Here is an 18046-nt window from a genome sequence, read left to right as displayed (position 1 = left end):
TAGTACAATTACTGACTGATTATTGGGAAAGGCTGTTTGCCTGCCTTTGGAGACTAGGTTATATGCTATATATCATATACCCTCTCTTGCCACCTGTCCATGTGCCATGCAGATAAGTTAACATGATGCCATGCCATGGGCAATATGAAACTAACGCGTGGATCCTGATGTCATAATGTCTGTGCTTATTTTCATGAAAATAGTGCTATAGATGTTTTGAAGGAAGTAAAATGAATTAAACACAACCATTCTTATTAAGAGATATAAACATTTTTTCCCCAAAGGCTGAGTTAAATGTATGTAAGGGTAGATTGTTTTGAGGAACAATTGGGAATTTAGGAAGGAAGTATAGTTTTTAACGAGTGGCTATCAAAATGATAAACTGAATAGCTAATCCTTAAGAGTTCCTTAAGCTACAGTTGCTGTGTATCCTTGGGGTCTTTTGTTTCTTGCTCAATTAAAAAATTCAAAGTAGAAAGATCCAAAGACCAAATGTTGCCTTCAACCATAACATTTACTCTACTCAACATAGGATACAGGAGAGCTACAGTCTTGAGAGAGAGACAAAACTTCTGAGTCTGTTTTTTGGTGTCCCTAGCCTTGATAGCCAAGGGTGGTGGACTTCTAGGGCGATGGCTCTTGGAAGTTGCCCATCTAAGTCAAGCCACCTCCCTTCTTGCTCAGGGCTTAGTGTGAAGTTTTTGAGAGAAAATTTGCCTAGCAGTATATTCCCAGTCACATGTGTGATGACAGGGATGCCACTTGACAAGCCACTGAAACAGTAGTATCTTGCCTACCCAAGATGGAGAGCCAGTCTGGACACAGTTAAATGTCTGTGTAAATGTTAATGGAGGCTGTGAAATAATAATGGACCTTAAAAAGTGTGAGTGGGGGGGGCAGGGGTTCAAGTTAGTTGTAAAGTTATATGTATTTTTAAAGGATTAGGTAAAGTAAGCTCAAGTGCTAAGACATTTGACTATAAGATGCTTTATTGAATTGAATAAGGGAATTGGTACTACAATGGCTGAAATTTCCTTTTTGCTGGTTGTCTCTTCCATTTGTATGAATAACGAAGGGGGACTGTACCTAGAAAGCAAGCAGCTGAGTTTGATTTATGCTTGGTGCTTCTCCCATCACCACTGACCCATATTACTTTCACTGCCCCACTCATTCACCCACTTAAGCAGATGGCATATTGTAACACCATTCAGAATTTTTAGCAAGTTTTCACAGCTGTACACTGTTCATTTATTTTCAAGTGAGCTAGAGTCCACCTGAGTATTCATGCTCTGCTAATCCCAGCTGTGGCAAGAGCTTTGACAGAAATGGTCTCTGGCTCCCTGAGTCTGTAACTTACTCAAAGATACCGTCTTCTCTGTACCAAGACCTGGCCAACGCACATACTTAACTCTAAGCAGAAGAAAATTCAGATTTCATAGTATTGGCCATATTCAAAACAACGTTCCAGATACAGCTCTCAGCCTGCAGTTGAGGCCACATACTTTTCTCTCTGGGGTGTTACAGCATTGTTCATGCTCTCTCTTGGGGCTTTTGATTTGCAGATGCTAATGCTGGAGACCGTGGACAGACCAATAACGCCGCTTCCGCATCAGCTTCCAACTCCACCTGAACAGTCCCGAGCAGCCAGCTGCACAGGAAAAACCACCAGTTACTTGAGTGTCACTCAGCAACACTGGTCACATTTGGAAAGAAAATTAAAAAGAGAAAAAAACCTGTTCATTTTAGTGTTCAATTTTTTTATTATTATTGTTGTTCTTATTTAACCTTGTAAAATATCTATAAATACAAACCAATTTCATTGTATTCTCACTTTGAGGGAGACCCAGGGGTTGGGAGGGGTCGTGGGGAGGGGAAAGCGGGGCACTAGAACACACAGTCTCTCTCCCACGACAATCTTTTTTTTATCAAAAGTCTGCTGTTGTATACTTTAAAAACAGGACTCCTGCCTCATGCCCCTTCCACAAAAGAAGAAAACTGTTCTGTGCGGAAGTTTTTTTGAACTTTGTTTTCTTTTAAAGTCAAGTGTAAGACTTGGGTATAGTGCACAGCTTGAAATTGGTTGGGAGCTTAGCAGGTGTAACTCAATGGGGACTTAAATGTCACTTGTAAAATTAATCCATATCCTCGGGTACTTGAAGACATGCCTTTGGCATGTTGATGGCAGGTGTGGCAGACAAAAAAGGAAATGTGTGTCATTTGTAACCCTGGAGGTCAATAAAGTTTGAATTTATAAGGGGAAAATTCTTAATTGATTTGTTAAGGTTTTATTTTGCTCTTAATCAGTGCTAGTGGTGAAGAAACTTACGTAGGAAGCTGTCAAAGGAGGAGCGTGTGTGCTCTGTGTGTGGATCTTTGTTTGCCTGACCAAAGGTTCTCTATAAATCTTAGTACAATTTTAATCTAGTGACCTAGGAGGAGACTAAAAAGGGTGCTGAGCTGGCTCCTCTGACTGCAGAGGTCAAAAGCTGACGAACCTGGAGGAAGGGGACAGGCCAGGGGCAGGTCTCACCACTGTGGATGAATTTGTCCAGATTTTTTCTAAAGTTGCTTCCCTTGGAAAGATACACTTGAGAGGACATCATAGTTAAATAATGTGAACTATAACAGTCTACTGGTTTATTTTTCATATTTTTTAATTGCAAAATGAGCTTGCAGAAAGTGCCACATTCTGCACATAGTTCTGATTTTAAATCCAAATCTAGAATCTGTATTTAATTTCAGCCTTTTTAACCTCATGCTTTTTAAATTTTATTTATTGACGCATGTGAGATAGACCATTATGATTTTAGATGGTAGGAATATTAAAAACTACACATCAAAATGATATAAACAGTCACTTGTACCTGCTGACTTTATAGGAAAGCTGATTATATAAATGTGTGTATATATGTTATATACATAGATTCAATACTGCCTTTAGTTTTGGGTTTTTTGTTTGTTTGTTTGTTTGTTTTTGTCCACAGTATCAAAATTGACTGGTTGAAGCATGAGAAGAATGTTTCCCCCCAAACCCAGTTAAAAATTTTTGTTTCTGTTTTTCTTTGTATAATCAGTGAACAGTGTAAGAATCAGTCTCTGTTTTTGAAGAAAAAGCAATATTCCTTGGAAAGCAAGGAGAATTGAAGGATTATGTTGGCAGTGAGGAAATAGATTTTCACAACTAGTTTGGTTTATATGTTTAAGGTTGACATCTATGCGGGCCTTATATACTCTAAAATGAACCTTAGTCACCTTGGTGCTTATGGGCCATTACTTGACCTAATGAATCTTTAAGGCACAATCAGTTGTACTTTACATTTAAAGATCACTTGAGTGATGGCCGCCTTTCCCGCCTACCTTCCTTCCTTCCTTCCCCATACACCTTCCAAGGTTAGCTGATAACTGTAGGGCTGCAGAGCTGAGCCCCAGATTGTGTGTAACCTCCTTTCACCCTCCTTGTTGCCACCTTAGGACATGTTAGGGGTCTCGCCCTCCAGGTGATTTGGAAGTAGAGTGTCTTGGCAGCCCTCACGCAGGTCCCAGCACCCTGTCCTGCTTCTTAACAAAGTGTGTGTGACTCTCCAAGAGAGTCGTACTGCCTGCTGACATGAACCAGTACCCAGAGAGACAACGGTGAGCCATCTTAGTTTTCACTCACTGTCTGGCTAAGCTCTTAAGCCACAGAAGCGTTTCTCAAACCTCTGGTTATATCAGAGTTCATGAGAAGGGAAACACACTCAGTCAAACCAAATCAAATTGAATTTTACTTTGCATAATGAGCTTCCGAGAGCAAATTAAGATTTGAAAGAAGTCTGAATCAAAGTATTTGGCAGCATAATTCCTAAAGGGAATGGCTTTGATAGACCATTTTCAGAAAAGATTTATAAAGAAGCTGGACAGCAGGTCTGTGACAAAGGAATGGACCTACTTTCAGACCAAACTGCCCAGCCAAACATTTGGACACAGACACTACTCTGGACTTGGTATACTTGCTAGAGTCCATAAAAATCTGTGCTTGTTTTAGAAAACACTTTCCCCCCACAAATGGGGTAAGAGAAGAAGAGAGAAAAGTCAGATGCTTTTCTCTTATTTTATTGTGTGTGTGTGTGTGTGTGTGTGAGGGCTGAGGTGCATGATTTTTCTTTCTCAAGGATCATGGCGGGATCACAGAACTCTTTTATACAAGTGAGATCCAGGTCTCTGAATATCTTTTTGTAAATAATAATAATAATAAAAAGCTCCTCACCAAATTCAAGCTTGTACATTATATTTTCTTTCAATGTTTTTAAATTTAAGTTTTATTGTTTTGTATGTAAATATGTGGACCCAGGAACTGTTATTAATGAGCAAAAAGTTACTGTTCAGGGCAGTGATTCTGTTTAATAATCAGACAAATTGTAGACGAGCTTTTTAAAGCCATATAGTTTTAACTCTGTACAGTAGGTACCGGCCTGTATTATTGTAACAATAACTCTAGCAATGTATAGTGTATCTATATAGTTTGGAGTGCCTTCGCTTCCATGTGTTTGTTTTTTTGTTTTTCATTTTGGAAGTTTTAATTGGTTTCTCTATCCATGTCTCCCTGTCCCGCCCCTTTCCCTTTGAAATAATAGCTCACTCATAACACATTATCTTTGCCCCTTCCACAGTTAATTTCAGTGATACCATGCTCAGGAGTGGAAAGAGGAAACCATGTTCATAATCTCATTTCATTTAAGCCCTGCCTTTGATTTGGTTCTGAACATCTGTTTCCTCCTCAGTTGCAGTGACCAGTTTCATTTCACTCGGTCCATCCAGGGACTTAGTGTAGTGCCAGGGAGCCCTAGAGCTGGAGGATATTGAATAGATTAGATTTTGCTCGTCTCTGTCCCCAAAGCCTAACCATGGGTCTTACAAACAGCAGATTCCAGGAGACTTCCACCCTCTCTCTTTCTCTCCTCCTTGTCTACTTCCCTCCCAAATGAGAGAAAGAAATAGAGAATTAGATTTATGAATCAAAGTTTCTTAATGTATCAGTTTTGATACATGAGTGGTCTAAAATGCTGTGGTGCAATTCCTAGTGGCTGCTGCACAATTGCCGCCCGCATGATGAGGACTGTTGTTTTCGCAAGGGAACTTTCCTCCCTCCTGCCACCTCTACCCCTGTTCAATGAAATGTCATTTTAATTTATCTTTGAAAAAAATCAGTTTAATTCTTACTGTGTGCACATCATGAAGGCCTTTTTCGAAAGAAAAAAAGTCAAATTTGTTTTGCCTCCAAGTACTCCATATGTCTTGAGTAGAATAAAAAAACTTTACCAAACCAAAGGTTGCTATTTTTGAAATATCACGTGTTCATTCCAGCAAGGCAGAAGACTGCACCTTCTTTCCAGCAACGTGCTGTGTCCTTTTTTTTTTAAGTCCTCTTAATTTTTAGACACGTATTTTTGATTTGTGTTTTAACAAAGCCTGCCTAACCAGTCATCTTGTCTGCACCAATGCAAAGGTTTCTGAGAGGACTATTGTATTCTCTATCCCTGTGGATATAAAGACACTGGCATTTCATTTCTTTTTCCCTTTCCTTTTTAAGGGATTTAACTTTGGAATCTTCCAAAGGAAGTTTGGCCAGTGCCAGATTCCCAGAAGTTTGGGGATTTTTCTTTATTTTAAACCAAAATTGTATCTGATTCTTCTTGTTCATGTTAGTGATCATCTAATCACAGAGTCGAACACTTTCTCCCCTATACAGAAAAATAAACTAAGCATGCTTTACAATAAAATCTGTCTTTTCTGATAGAAACCTGAGCCACTGAAAATAAGAGAAACAACTAGAAGCAGAGTAGAGTCCCAGACTAAGGTCTATGTTTGAGAGGCTTTGAAAGTAATCCCTGGGGTTTGGATTATTTTCACAAGGGTTATGACATTTTATTCAAGTTTGTTGCTCCGTTTTGCACCTCTGCAATAAAAGCAAAATGACAACCAGTACATAAGGGGTTAGCTTGACAAAGTAGACTTCCTTGTGTTAATTTTTAAGTTTTTTTTCTTACTATATCTGTCTACAGGCAGATACAGATAGATGTATGAAAATGTGCTTGCCTGTAAAATTTGCATTCATAAATGTGTTGCCGATGGATCACTTGGGCCTGTACACATACCAATTAGCGTGACCACTTCCATCTTAAAATCAAATCTAAAAAACAAAATTTATTATATATATATATATATATAAAGGACTGTGGGTTGTATACAAACTATTGCAAACACTTGTGCAAATCTGTCTTGATATAAAGGAAAAGCAAAATCTGTATAACATTATTACTACTTGAATGCCTCTGTGACTGATTTTTTTTTTCATTTTAAATATAAACTTTTTTGTGAAAAGTATGCTCAATGTTTTTTTTCCCTTTCCCCATTCCCTTGTAAATACATTTCGTTCTATGTGACTTGGTTTGGAAATAGTTAACTGGTACTGTAATTTGCATTAAATAAAAAGTAGGTTAGCCTGGAAATGAAATTAAAATTCACAAGTGTGTGGTCTTTATTTCAGTACCCAACCTTCTTTTCTTCACCCTGCCTATTCTGCCACTGCAATACGTAGACACATCACCACTTCGTTCCTCCAATTAGAGAAACATGAATCTTTGTTATAAAAATCAAGATGTGAACACTAGTTCTCCTTCTTTCAAATGATCTTATTCCATTGTATAGCCCCAACAGGTGCAGCTTCCATCTTGGAAACCTTTGGCTTTGATGTAGAGGAAGCTTTGCAGACACTGCTTTGAAAAGAAAGAATACATCCCTGAAAGGGACGAATTTTTAAAATGTGTATAAGCTGCTGTCTGATTACTGTGTTCATGGTTTGGTGTAGCTGTATTTTCTTTTAACTTTCATCCCATTAGTAATGGTCTTTGGGAGTATCTGTGAATTATATGAACACCACAAACAGTGGGGCTGTACCTCCCAGGTAACCAACACGTTGTGTTTGAGTCTGCTCATTTCCAATACTGGATGATGTATGTAAACATGTTATGTCTCTTAGTGCAAAAAGAAACATCATTTTTTTTTTTAGGGCTGGCTCACTCTGTCAGGCCTAATCTAAAGGCTAGATATAAAGTCATGTGACTGCTGCTTCAATAAAAACAAATTTATATTGGATAAAGTCTGGTCCTCTTTATTATTATTGTGGTGGTGTGCTTAGCTAATATTTGTAAACTAGTTTAACATGTTTACCAGTTGCGGGGATTTGGGGGGAAGGGTGGGGATCAGCACAAATATGCAAGATGTCACTTGTGGGATCGGTCTCCTGATGGCATTGAAGTGCGTTTGTTTGGGATATACTACTATCTTATTTCCTGCTATATTTGAATTGGGATTGAGCAAGATATCTTTTTAACTTAAAAACTCCTGAAAGACTGCATCGTTAATTTCTAAGGTCTTCCAAAATGTTGTGACGAACCAGTCCTTCGGGATCATGTCTCAGGAGAGCAGTGATGCTGGATGCCAGTTGAGAAGGTGCTCTAGAAGTGTAGTTAGGAAAGGGAGCGCTCAGGTTGCAGCTCCCCTTCATGGAGAAGTCTGTGAAAGGAAGGGAACAAAAGTGATGGGGCTGTCACCCCTCTCTCAGGTGCAAAAATACTTCACCCACCCACTAGCACCTTCAGGCCTAGGAGAGCTGCAGTTAAGGGGAAAACTAAAACAGTTGTAGAAGATGGCATGATGAGGCCCACAAGTTGTCAGAAGCTGGGAAGGGATGGTCCATTAAATGTATGTTTCTCTTTACATCCTCTTTTCTCCAGAAAGGAGAGGACACCCTGGGCCTTCCCACAAGATTGTTGATGTTAAGGCTTTAACGATCCTTAAAGTCCGGGCCAGGTAGAGATTGGTGGCAGAGGGCTCTAACAGGGCAGCCAGAAGGTAAGCAGTAACTTATTTAGAAGGGCTTTTCTCCTGAGCTTTGGAGACTGACTCCATCCTCACCTGACTGAAGCAAGACCTAGGAAAAGAATGGGGGCCACAGGGATGCCTAGAAACTGACATTTAGTTCAACTGCTCAAGGGCTCAGCGAAGGGAGTATAGGGAAATTCAAATGTTTTGAGAGTAGGAAAGTTGAATCTGGCTCCTAGCCCTACAAACTGGAGATGCACAAAGCTGCCGAAAGGAAGTATCCAGTGTGGGCTCTTTGGTGCATCTAACATTGTATCTTAACTGCGCTTGGACTGCACTTAGTTTTTATAATATATGTAATTCATATGTACATATCAATTCAATGTTTGTGAAACTGCCCAGGTGTCTTTAAAATCAATACTGGGAGATGGGAGTTTACTCTACATCCCACCTTAATCTCACCTTGCTCTCACCTTATCGTAGTCTACGTTTAACAACCATTTCAGGCTCTTGAGTGAATAGCACACTCAAAATTATTTCAATGGGAAAGAAGAGATGTATATATGAATACAGTTAAATGACATTTATATTTCCAAATGAGTATAATTAGACACAATTACTGGGGGCAAAATCTGCATTCATTGTGTTTGGAAAGAGGAGCTCCTTTCCCCTCAGTTTCTTTTCTAAAAATGCGTGCGTTCTATGTCCCCTTGATGCAGAAGAGGCTGGAGGGATGGCAGAGAATATGTTCGTTTGCTTTGATTTATAGTCTCAATGATTTATGTTCTCCAAGTCTGGCCTTCCTGTAAAATGGTAAAAGCTAAGCCAGTATCTGTTTCTTAAAATTCAGTTAACTTGTAGCTTCATTTGCATCAAAATATTAACCATTTAAAGTTAATTACTACATTTTAAATCATTCATTTTAAATTTTTATACAGAATAATTATGAGCAAACCAAGTTAAATAATGCATTTTTTCAAAATATATTTATTTATTTATTTTTGGCTCCGTTGGGTCTTCGTTGCTGCACACGGGCTTTCTCTAGTTGCGGCAAGCAGGGGATACTCTTTGCTGCGGTGCGCGGGCTTCTCATTGCGGTGGCTTCTCTTGTTGTGGAGCACAGGCTCTAGGCGTGCAGGATTCAGTAGTTGCAGCACACGGGCCCAGTAACTGTGGCACACAGGCTTAGTCACTCCGCGGCATATGGGATCTTCCCAGACCAGGGCTCGAACCCGTGTCCCCTGCACTGGCAGGCAGATTTTTAAGCACTGCGCCACCAGGGAAGCTCAAATAATGCATTTTTATGTTCTCACACCAACAATCTTCAGATATGTAAAGGGCAATAGTAAAAATTTAGAAATATATACAAATATATACTATCTCTATTTCACCACCCCCACATTTCTTTTTTCCCCCAGAAAGGAAGGCCAAAAAAGGCTTAAATCTAGCCAAAAGTTAATTACTGAAGTCCTCTTGCCTTGATTTGACGTTAACCACAGGATCATATTTGCTAAGCCTGGTTCTTAGGTGTGTGATGCCCTATGTAAAGTTAGTTGAAATGTAATTTTCAAAAAATGCAGCAACATTTTTACTCAAAGTGGTTACAAACAAAGCAGACACTTTCATACTCTTCAGCTCTGCAAACAGGTGTGTAAACAGGAACACATTTATTAAGTGCCGTCAGTACAGCCTCGTCACAGAGCCTTCGGCGTTCCAGCCTCAGGAGCCAGCCAGCCCCAGGTCGGTTGTGAAGCAAACCTGCACCAAGTCACACACATGTATAACCCCTTCGAGGTCAGGATCCATGTCAGTCAGCATGTATTCCCCACAGCAGGTTGCACATTGTTGGTGCTTAATGATGTGTTTTAATGGATGCAGAGACACAGAATGAGGTGCCCAGAAGGAGGGAAGAATAAACACAGAGACAGGTAATGACAAGCTTGTGACATTTGGTGCAGGCCTTCTGGCCTCTCTCTAAGAGACTCCCTCAGACGCTAATGCACCTGCTGGTGGACACAGGCCTGAAACCCACAGAGCAACTCAGGACAGGAGGCTGTGGGTTGGGAACGGCTGGCGAGTGGGAGACAGGGGTAGCAGACGTAGCAGTGAAAATACCCAAGAAGCTAATGAACTTGGGTGTGGGCATAGACCCTCAGATGCCCCAGCTCCGGGCACCGTATCCCCTATCCCCTCTCCCACCATGATACTAGATCCCCAGACCCAGGGCCTTTTCTAAGGGGAGGGTGCCCTTGCCTCTCGATAGGCCTGACCGAGGGGCCAGCATACTCTTCATGTAAGGCTCTAGGGCTTGGCTCTCCCCAGGCTGAGCTGGGGGCTGAGGAATGCTAGCCTGCCACCCTCACAGCTGTCTTTGTGAGTTCCCTGGAGAGGCAGGACCTGCCCGGCATTGTCAGTGTCTGTCTGTGTGGCCCCAGGAGTGGTGGCTCTGGCTCCCAGGGCTCTGGCTCTGACTGCTGTGGGGCGGCCACTCAGCCATTTGTGATGCTGAACAACTTCTGCGTGAGTGGTGTAGCGAAGGGGTGAATGTCCTGGATGTGCAGCAGCCACTGGGTGTGCTGGACGTTGATGCTGCGGAGCTCGGTGAGCATAGCCATGATCTTCAGGAACAGGAACCTGCCGGCCAGTCAGGGGAAGGGTTGGGGGTGTGGCCTGCCCTGCCCCCACCCACCAACACTGGGGCCCCTCTGAAATTGAACACATTTGACGGTTTTCATCTCAGGTTTTCATCTCATCTCACAGGTCAGCCAAGAGACAGGCTTGGCTGAATTCCTTAAGCTTCCCTTTCAGCTTGCAGATGAGGGGGCAGAACAGCCTGGGCCCTGCAGGTGTGCACCCGCCCTTCCCACTCGCACCTCCTCCTCTGGGCTTGAGTCCCTGTACACAGGGACGTCTGTGGGAAAACCAGGCATTGCAGGCACCACGTGAATAGGTCATTCCGGGGGTACATCACTGCCGTGGCTAATGGACGGGGGTCAGGATGGGGTGGAGTAGTTGTGGAGGCACGGGCCGCAGGCAGCAGTCCCTCCCTGGATCTAGCCTGGGATCTGGTGTCTGAGACACACCTCGTGCCTCAGTTTCCCCATGATGCCTCCTGGCTCTGTACAGGGGAGGACTGAGCAAAGCAAGACACGGCCACCCCCAGCATCCCAGGAGGCCAAGCTCAAAAGCCAGCTGCAGCGGAGGCCAAGTAAGGACTTGAGGTTTTATGTTCGCACTAACACACCCAGTGCTGGCCTTCCCCCGTCCAGCCCGGGACCATGGCACCAGGTCACAGGGCTGCTGAGGCCCAGTGAAGGGGGGTAGCCTCTATCTGGTCAAGCCCTGAGCAGCCTTCCTCCTTCGGGTTGTGACCAGAACTAACTAAGGAGTCTCCTACCCCGTTATCTGTTGTTTGTCCTGGGAGGTGGTTAGGTAGTTAGTGCTCAAGGGTGTGGGCTGTAGACTTGGCCCGCAAGGATCCATCTCCAGACTCCACCTGCCTGGGGCGGGACCCGGGTCAGTCGCCCGGAACCCCCAGTCCTTTACAGGATATGATGGCACCCACTGCATGGGGCTGTTTTCAAGATGAAAGGTGATATGCATGTAAAACTGCTTGGCACCAGGGCTGGCTCTTCTCAATAAACAGTAGTTGTTCTAGGTCAACTGGGCAGGAGGCCTCAGTGGAGGTCACAAAGCAGGGTCCCAAAGCCCTGATAATTAGAGGCTGCCCCAGGAGCAGCTGTGGTCTGCGCCCCCAGAGAGACCCAGAACAGTCGGGGGCCTGGGGGCAGGGCTCACACCCCCTCACGCCCTCTCTGCTTGCTGCTCACCGGTAGGCGGGCCAGGGCCGGTTGCACTTGATGTAGGCCTTCAGGGTAATAGCAAACCACTCCTGCAGCTGGTCCAGCAAGCGGCACTGCCCCACACCCGGGCGGTCTGGTGGGGAGGAGAAGGTGGTACGGTCCCCGCAAGGCCATGGGGGCTGAGACAAGCTTGGTCCATCCCAGAGGGGACAAATTGCCAACCACCTTCCAGAGCCAGGAATTCCCAGGCGAGGAAGTGAGGGGGGCGCTAAGAGGGCTTTGCATCACCCCTCTGACCCTAGGAGAAAACAGCCAGAGTCCCCATCCTGGCTGAGCAGTGAGTGGAGGGCGAGGCCATCAGTTGGGACCTTCCCTGGGGAAGGCAAAGGAGGGGCTGCTGCCTCCCTCAGCTGAAGCTGATGGGGTGTGAGCAAGCCTGGAGAGGTGGGCGAGGGGCACGGGGAAGCCAGGTAGGACAGGTGGGGTTATCACCTGGAGAGAAGAGGGAGATGGCCTGCATCAGCACATACTCCTCCTTATGCAGGTGCACCTTCTTCCGCATGTAGTGGAATTTCAGTACGGGCTCCAGTAGAAGCTGCTGGAAGCCACCTGTAGGGTGGGTGCAGGCTGGAGGGGTAAATTTCTCAGGAAGCTGACCCAAGACCCAGACTTCCCTCACCAAGGTCTTTTTTCCCATTGCCCAATCTTATGCCCTGCAATCCCAGGACCCATGTAACACGGCGTGGCTCCTCTCCTCCCTCCACGGCTGTTTCCCACCCTCTGCCGGGGCAGACAGGCATCTCTCGGGCACCTGCAGGGTTTCCAAGCAGTAGGACAGCTGACCACACTCCCAGGTCCTGGTCTCTGCGTTGAACACCTCAGCTGGCACAGCTCAAAAGCGGCCGCCTTCAGCAGGGAGATCTGGTCCTCGATGAGCAGGTCCCTGGCAGCAAAGGATAAGGAAGAGATGCCGCTTCCTAGGAAACTGCCACAGGCCAGCACCCCGTCCCATAGTCCAGAATCAGGGCGGGAGGGTGGTGAAGAGGAGAGGGAGGATGGGCTCCTCCCCCTGCGGATTATTGCAGGTGCCTTCACACTGCCTCCAATCTCTCCCTGTCCCAATCCAGCAAGCAGATTCCTCCTCCCTGCCGTCTTCCTCTGGTCTCCTGCTACCTTCAGGGACTCTCCACTGCTGATGTAGCTTGGTGTCCAGGCCCTTACAGCCTAGCCCCATCACCTCCAGCTCCCTGCACAGCCACTGACCCCCCCAGCCGATGCCTTGGCTCCTGGTCCCTGGCCTCCTGCTTTCTGCCTCGGTTTCCCCACTTGGAATGAGTACCCCTATAGCTTCACTTAAGTAGACTCTGCTAGTCCTTTGGGCCAAGCTGTCCTTGTGCCTCCTAGAGGTCTTTCCAGACTGCAGTCCTTTTGCAAGTGCCAGTCCTCCAGCATGAGTTCCATGCAGCGGGGCTATTTGCTTCCTGCCGTCTGTTTTGGATTTGCTGTTTCTTCTGTTTCTCTCCAGGCAGCCTGGATGCCCTGAGCTCCACCCGTAGCACTGAGCACAGGCCCAGCCACAGTGGATGCCTCTAGTATTCACAGTTAGACTGACACCCCTCCCAACCTGAGAGGGGCCCCCATCTCCCCACTGATGGAGGCATTCCAACTGAAAACCCAGGAGGGAGCTCTTCAGGAGGACCTTTGCCTGGCTTTGGTCTCCTCGGGAGTTCAGTCCCTTCTTTTAGATCCACAGCGTTGAGCCACCAATGCCGTGAACGTGATCTTTTCCTTCCGTGTGTCCCCGCCGCCGCCCTCACCCCCCGCCCCGCCCAGCTCCCAGCCCAGGACCGGGCAGGGGACCGGCTCTGGAGGCTGTACTCTGCTTCCAAAGCTGGCCCCTCTGATTAGCTGCGATCCCGCACACGTGCCTTAACCTTGGTTTTCTATCTGTGGAATGAAGGTGAGAGCAACTCCTGCCACCTCGGGCGGCTGTACCCCAAACTGGTTGTCATGAGAAATGAGTGCCCTCCCACCCTGGTGGGAGGGTCTGGGTCATGAGATGTTGGTGGGGATCTGCCAGGTCTATGTGTGGAAGGGGGCCTTTCTCCCTGCTCCCTTGACCTACTCTGCCGCCATCTGAACCCCACTCCAGCCTGTGGCCACCGTCACCCCAGTAAATAAGTCCTACGTGTCACCCACAGGGCAACCTGTGGGCTCCTGGAAGAGAACCTGCCCTCTGCCTGCGGATGAAATCAGGGCTCCTCATGTGTGATTCAGCTCCACCTGCCCAGGCCTGGCAAGGCCAGTGGCTGACCCCAGGGAAGACACGCCCAGTGCCATCTCCAGCCCTGACAGGCTCCATATTGTGTGGCTGTGGTTACCACCACACCAGAAGGGTCCAGGGTCTCTCATTCACCCCGGTTGCCCAGTGGTTGCTGCCTTCACGCCTAGCTCTGGGGCGTTCCGGCCCCTTGTCCTCCTTCTCAGCCTTCTCTGGGCAGCAGACTGCCAGTGACCCCGCGTCTGTTCCTGGCCCTTTCCTTCTTCTCCCTCTGGACTTCCTTCCTTTTCCTTCCAACTCTTCCTTTGCTCTGGAACTGTCAACTTGTGATTCCTGCCCCTTTGCGGGGAAATGGGGAGGGGGATTACTTTCTGAACGTCCCCCGTGTATGTGATGAATGCTCTTCCAGATAATTTCTTATTCCACACAACGGCCCTGCAAGGTAGGCATTATTAGCCCCTGTCTAGCAGATGAAGAGGCTGAGACACAGGTTAAAGGGCAGGCCACAGTCACAAAGCTAATGAGCCATACAGACAGCGAGGGCTCCTTTCCCCAGCAGGAACAGGTGGCCTGGGGGCAGAGGTAAAGGAGGGTCTTTTGGCACCAACGTCCCCCAAATTCAGAGAAATCTACCCCAGACCATTTGAACCTATTGGCCATTTCCTGCTCCTTTCCACACCATCCACCCGGCCCCTGTGTCCTACCTGAAATAGGAGAATGACTTTGGCAAAGTTGATGATGCCTTTGAACACGTAGGTTGACGTGTCAGCCACGTGGGGCAACAGGGAAGAGATCTCTTTCCCACTATTGTCGGCTGCGGGCTTGTAGTTCCAGATGCTGCCGTCCTCCCCCCGCAGCTGCAGGGAGACCTTCACTGAACGTAGATCTTCCCTGATCTTGCACCACTTGGCAGCTTCTTCATTTGACTGAGTCTGCAGAGACTCCAAATCTTGTGGGCACGGCTAAGCACCTCTGGCAGCTGGGACATGAGCCGGGAGGGGGAGAGAAGAGAGGAGAGACGGCATATATTCCACCAAACAGGTTCTGACACAGGCCCCAGACAGGCACACACAGCCACAGCTACACCCTGAGTGGCTGCACGGTGGCAGGAGTGTACACCCCACCTCCACACACAGCACTTGTTCCTTCTTTTTGGTCTTCTCCTATCAGGTGGATCTATTAATTCATGGTCCCTCACATCCCTGCCTGGTCAGGGGTGTGTCCCAAGCATCCCTGACCTTGCACTCAGGAAACTCAGAGAAAAGGATCTGGGAGCTAAATATGGAAAGAAACAGACTTTGGGGGCCACTGGCTACCAGTTCTCTGAGCTGGACGGGTCACCGAGATACCTGTGAGCACAGGCGGAAGAGGGCACTGGGATCAGACACGGCTACCATTCCTGAGATCACTGGAGTTTATTGGTTCAGTAAAACCAGTTCACAAATGTCATGCCCCCTGCAGGTCCTGCCCCTGTCCTCATAAAGCCCTGAACGCCAGCAACCCTGGGGCAACTCAGCTGTCCATAACTCCATTTATGGCGCAGACTCAATTTCTACCTGCTGCGAAAGGAGAGAGCAGAGTTCCTGACCTGAGCGTGAGTCAGAATCACCTGAGGGGTCTTGTCAAGGCACAGACTGCTGGGCCCCCAACCTCAAAGTTTCTGATTCAGGAGATAGGGGATGATCTGAGATTTTGCCTTTCTTACAAGTTCCCAGATGCTGCTGCTGCTGCAAGTCCGGGGGCCACTCTTTGAGAACCGCTGGGAATGAGATTGGGGTTCTGAGGAGCTAGTGCAGGAGCTGAGCCGTCTCTAAAGCCTCATACCCGGAAATTCTTAAAGTGCTTGAAGATGCCATCAGCGGTTTTCACCTGAGCGATTATCAACTCCCTGATCATCACCTGCTGCTCTTCAGGCAGAGCCTTGGCTCCAGGGGGCTGAGTCCCAATCTGTTCTCTCTTCTTCCTCCTGATAAAGGCCCGCTTCTGCTCCACGGCCGTGTCAGACGTGATCACTGCAGGGATAGCCAGAAGCAGCCTCAGGTGCCTGCAGGGGCTCGGGCAGCAGCAGCAGATGGGGACATGCTCGTGACAAGAAACCTGCCTTTTTCCAGACTCTCAAGGACTCTGGGCTCCTCTGAAGAAACACTTGGGGAAGGACGGGTTCAAGACAACTTCGTGGAGCGATGGGAATTGCTCAGGCTTCTGGATCTTAAGGCACCGGCTTGAGTGACGGTTTTGCCAGTTTCTAGTGGTGACCTTGACAGGCTCCCTAACCTCTCTTGCCTTCAGTTTCCTTCTTGGTAATCTGCAGTGACAGTGCTCACCTCACACTGCTGCTAGGATCAGACACTGCACAGGAAATGCCTAGTACAGCTCCTGGTACATAATAGTTGTTCAATAAATGCACTCGATTATTCTTTTATGGTGGATCAGATACCAACAAGACTCCTCAGAGGCCCCCAAGATCTCTGGGACTCCAAGACCCCAGAGAGCTGGGACTACTGCTTAGCAAGAAATATCGACTCCAGCCACTTCCTACGTAGCCGGTAGCCTTAGGGTCTTCCCTGGATTTCTGGGGCCCACTTGTGTGTGCAGAGCAAAGCTGTGGGAATCCTGGCAGGGAGGGGACGGCAGGGACTGCTGGTCTGCAGGAAAGGCTCTCTGCCCAAACGCCCAAGGAACTTGGCCCCTGAAAGGCTGCCCAGGGTCTCGGGTCCCTCTGTGACTGATGGAGAGAAATACCCTCTGGTAGCTTCCATCCTTTTCCCCATGCGCTTTAATCTCAGAGTCCCTGGGAGCACAGTTATACCAAAGCTGGACAGGTGAAATGAGAACCCCCCTGTCGCTGGCGGCACACAGTTCCTCGGAGGACGCCGGGTCTGGGCAGCTGGTGGAAGGCGGGGGGTCATAGCACACCACGCGTCTCCAGCTTCCTGTCCCCAATTCACCGTCCCCAATTTGCCTTAAACAACTATGAAGGGAACAAAATGAATCACACAAGCGCAACAGAGGGGAGAGGCGGGCACGACCCTGGCCAGAGAGAACCTGGCCTCCCAGAGCAGAGAGCGCAGACGCGCTCCTCCCCTCCACCCCTCCAGGAGAGGCAGCTGGCCTCAGGCCGACGCCCGCCCGTCTGCGCACGCGCCCGCACACATCCCGCGGCTGCGCACGCGCCCGCACACATCCTGCGGCCCGAGCCTGCTCGGGCTCACGTGCCCACGCCCGCCTGCGCGGCCTGTACTGTCTTTCCTGCAGCCGCTCTCCAGGAACTTGCGCAGGCGGCAGGCGGCAGGCCCGGCACTGCCGCCGAGTCTTCCGGGTGATCTCGTAGGTGCCTTCTGGACAGGGCACCAGAGCCGGGCGTTGCGTTTCATGGCTGTGCTGCGAGAGAACAAAGAGCAAGAGGTAGGCCGCGTGGGGCACTGGCTCCCAGTCCCCTCCCGACACGGACACTAGCCACACCCTCTGTGGGCCCTGCCTTTGCCTCTGAGTTGGGTCGGGGCCACAGGAGGGGTACAGGTGGACGCTCTTCAGGCGTCTGTCGGTGGGTGTTGGGCTTCCCCAGGGGCCCCGGAGCCGGCTGGAGGAGGGGAGCGGGGGAGGAGACTGTCCTGCAACATTCATGCGGGAAGTGGGCACTGCTTCCAACAGGGCCTGCACCAGAGCCGCTTTCTGGGATGCTTCAGCGCCAGGCCGAGCCTCAGTCTTTCCCGCACCCTGCCCTCTTCCCCCTCACTCCCAGGCGCCCCCAGGTTTCTGTGGAGGCGGCCTCTTCCAGGATTTCTCCTTCTTGGAAGAGGGAGCCGGAGGAAACCTGTCCCCAGGAGTATAGAAGCTCCCTACCTTCCCCAGTCCCCATTCTGGACTGGGGGGTCAGGGGCAGCCAGAGGACCAGGTAGACTATGGGAAGCTTTCTACCTCACTGGACAAAGGCTTCCCCCTTGGAAAAGCAGATTCTCCTGATGGACCTAGGGGAACAGAGAGGTTCAGAGGCCCGTAATAGTGGGGTGAGCGTGCACTGCACCCACACGTCCCCGCACAGCTGTGCCAGGAGGGAGACAAGGGGGTAGATGCCTTTTAGAGATCTTAACTGTCTTAT

The 18046-nt window shown here is 48.1% G+C and overlaps 2 protein-coding genes across 5 annotated transcripts in view; one reads left to right on the top strand and one right to left on the bottom strand.

Annotated features, from left to right (window-relative positions):
- The window catches only part of GSK3B (glycogen synthase kinase 3 beta), a 201585-nt gene extending 195085 nt beyond the window's left edge, over positions 1-6500 (top strand). For all 4 annotated transcript variants that reach the window (XM_089910578.1, XM_022561810.3, XM_022561604.3 and 1 more), the window contains one exon: positions 1563-6500. In XM_089910578.1, coding sequence (XP_089766704.1) covers positions 1563-1630 — 68 coding nt within the window. In that variant the 3' untranslated portion in view covers positions 1631-6500. The remainder of the gene's footprint in view (positions 1-1562) is intronic.
- A 2149-nt stretch (positions 6501-8649) lies between these two features.
- NR1I2 (nuclear receptor subfamily 1 group I member 2) lies at positions 8650-17571 on the bottom strand. Its single transcript, XM_089909899.1, is given in 12 exon segments — positions 8650-10497; positions 11694-11799; positions 12159-12284; positions 12486-12539; positions 12542-12612; positions 14656-14893; positions 14896-14926; positions 15772-15959; positions 17189-17240; positions 17242-17288; positions 17291-17328; positions 17432-17571. Coding segments are annotated over 12 exon segments (1236 nt in total). The 3' UTR covers positions 8650-10352.
- Positions 17572-18046: the final 475 nt, after the last annotated feature.

The sequence above is a fragment of the Delphinapterus leucas genome, chromosome 4 (assembly GCF_059928025.1).
Source record: "Delphinapterus leucas isolate spDelLeu-1000000601 "Yukka" chromosome 4, BTC_Dleu_Yukka2, whole genome shotgun sequence".
NCBI lineage: Eukaryota > Metazoa > Chordata > Mammalia > Artiodactyla > Monodontidae > Delphinapterus > Delphinapterus leucas.
The sequence above is the reverse complement of the archived record's forward strand: the minus strand, read 5'-3'. Positions and strand labels throughout refer to the sequence as shown.